This window comes from Octopus bimaculoides, chromosome 28, assembly GCF_001194135.2.
Source record: "Octopus bimaculoides isolate UCB-OBI-ISO-001 chromosome 28, ASM119413v2, whole genome shotgun sequence".
Taxonomy (NCBI): domain Eukaryota; kingdom Metazoa; phylum Mollusca; class Cephalopoda; order Octopoda; family Octopodidae; genus Octopus; species Octopus bimaculoides.
The window spans coordinates 161,303-163,804 of record NC_069008.1 but is presented as its reverse complement, the minus strand read 5'-3'; the positions used below and the strand labels follow the sequence as shown (position 1 = coordinate 163,804).

At 44.2% G+C, this 2,502-nt stretch overlaps 1 protein-coding gene across 1 annotated transcript in view; it reads left to right on the top strand.

Moving 5' to 3' along the window:
* The first annotated feature begins 212 nt into the window (after nucleotides 1-212).
* The window catches only part of LOC106873329 (programmed cell death protein 2), a 2,953-nt gene continuing 663 nt past the window's right edge, over nucleotides 213-2,502 (top strand). The window contains exons 1-2 of the mRNA XM_014920653.2: nucleotides 213-440; nucleotides 795-911. Of these exons, the coding sequence (XP_014776139.2) occupies nucleotides 213-440; nucleotides 795-911 (345 nt within the window). The remainder of the gene's footprint in view (nucleotides 441-794; nucleotides 912-2,502) is intronic.

Here is a 2,502-nt window from a genome sequence, read left to right as displayed (position 1 = left end):
TTGTTTTCAGAATCATAATCTCTGTATTTTTTTACGCATTTCTAAAAAAAAAAAAAATTTCCGAAAAATATTTTAAAAAGAGGAAATTTATCGAAATTTTGAATTTGAGATTTTTGAAAATTTTCTGTTGTGTTTTGGTGGCAGGTGGAGCAAGCAGAGACCAACCCGGTGTGCTGTTCAAAGAGTATGAACTGGTGACGGAGACGGAAGAGATGGAGAGTGATGCAAACGACAGCAGTGAAGAGGATGAGAACAGTGGTGGCGGTGGTGGTGTTGACGGCTCTTCAAACACAGCCCTCATCAAGGCAGGGCCTGGTAAAGGCAACAAAACGGGAAGTGGTGGTCACCTGACGGACCTCGAAGCATACGCCCGAAAGGAGACATCTGACGACAAGGAGTTCCTCAAGTTTCGCCGCCGCATTCGCCATGACCCAGAACAGGTGAGTTGTTCCCCCAACCCTTCTCATACGTGGGGGTGGGGTATAGGGAGTGTTTGGGTGTGTGGTTTGCTTTTTAGATTTTCTTTTTTGACTGTTAATGGGTTGTTTATGTAATTTCATTCCCAACATCATCATCACCACCACAACCATCATCACCGTTACTACCACCACCACAACCACCGCCATCACCAGAATGTTTGGGTTTCTCAATATGAAATCTAATTAGATTTTGGCAATGCTTAAGTATCCGTGTCTTGTTCTAGGAGGTTCTGTGACACACACACACACACACACACATCTGTAATCTATGAAGATGTTGATAATAAAGTCTTGTGTTTTCTGTTTTGCTTGCAGGTTGTCCGATACCACTTGGGTGGTGACGTATTGTGGGTGTCCAGTGATAATAAACCGAGTGAACACAGCATTCCACCATGTTCTTCTTGTGGAGCCCAACGCATTTTTGAATTTCAGGTAAGTCTTCCAAACAAACCCACATTTTGATCATAGCAGGGCATAACTTGAGTTCCAATATTCTGTACATATATTGGCATATGTGTGTGTATGTGTATGTGCGTATACATACATACATGCATAACAATAATCCTTTCTACTAAAGGTACAAGGTCTGAAATTTGATGGGAGGGGACTGGTTGATTACATTGACCCTAGTTTTCCACTGGTACTTAATTTATCGAGCCTGCAAAAATGTTATTGCCTGGAGGACGATGATGAATAAGAGGGGGCTGAGGACTGATTCTTGGTGGACCCCAACCTCTGTCCAGAATTCTTCACTGTACCCATTGCCAGCCCTCACTTTACTGACAGCATCCCTATACATGGCTTGTACAGCTCTCACTAACCACTCATCTATCCCTAGTTTCCTCATTGACCATCCGATAAGGGATCGGGGGACTCCATATCAACGAAAGCCAGGTACAAAGGTTTATCTTTGGCTGGGTATTTCTCCTGCAGCTGTCTTACCAGAAATATAGCATCAGTGGGGTTTTTCCCTAGCACAAACCCAAACTGCATCTCATCTAGACTGACTCTCTCCCTAATTAGTTGGGCTATGACCCTCTCCGTGACTTTCATTACCTGATCCAATAACTTGATACCTTTGTAATTATTAGTGTCTAAAGCATCACCTTTACCTTTGTAGCAGTTGACTATGGTGCTGCTACACCAGTCATTGGGTATGACTCCTTCGTGTATCACCTGGTTCGTAATACGGGTGACTAGGCTGTAGCCAACACTGCCAGATATTTTGAGCATCTCTGCAGTGATTCCTGATGGGCCGGGGGATTTCCTTGTCTTCATACCCTTAATTGCTTTATCTACCATGGTACTGTCAACTCGGATAGCTGGTCCCTCTGTTGGGTTGACATTTGGCAGATTCTCTTTCTCCCATTCATTCTCTTCATTTAGCGTTTGGCACTAGTGGCATCTCCAAGTCTCACTCAAGTGAGCCATCGTCCATGTGGATACATTTCTCTCCCATGACATCATGATTCTCTCTCACACACTGTCTTGTAACACGAAACAGTTCAAATCTTTGGTCCTCACAATGCAGAACACTGGCAAATTTTTTCTTATCTGCTTCCCATTTGGTAAGTAATCCCGTCTCCTAGCTTCCCTTCTGGCAATCTGATACAGTTCCCTTCTACCACCGTTCTTCCAGTCCTTCCATGCCTGTTTCTTTTCCTTAATGGCCCTGTCAACTACATTGTTCCACCACATTACCTTGAGTTGATAGGGGACTTTGCACCACCCACAGATCGCTAACTACTAATCTATGTTGCAGGGTGCATTCTTCACTTGGGAAGGTTTGGCATTTATAAGTAGCCGTCTGTCCCATTTCCTGGCGAGGCTGTAGTCAGTCTGACTTGTGTGTATACCAGACCAGTTGGTGAATAGGTGACTGGCAGGTTTCCTGATGTTTGTTTTACAAACCATAAGATTATTTGCATTGCAGAACTCCAGCAGCCTGGTTCCCTCCTCATTGTGGGAACCAAAACCATAGCCACCATGGAAGCCCCCTGCATGCTGTCTAACATGCCCATTG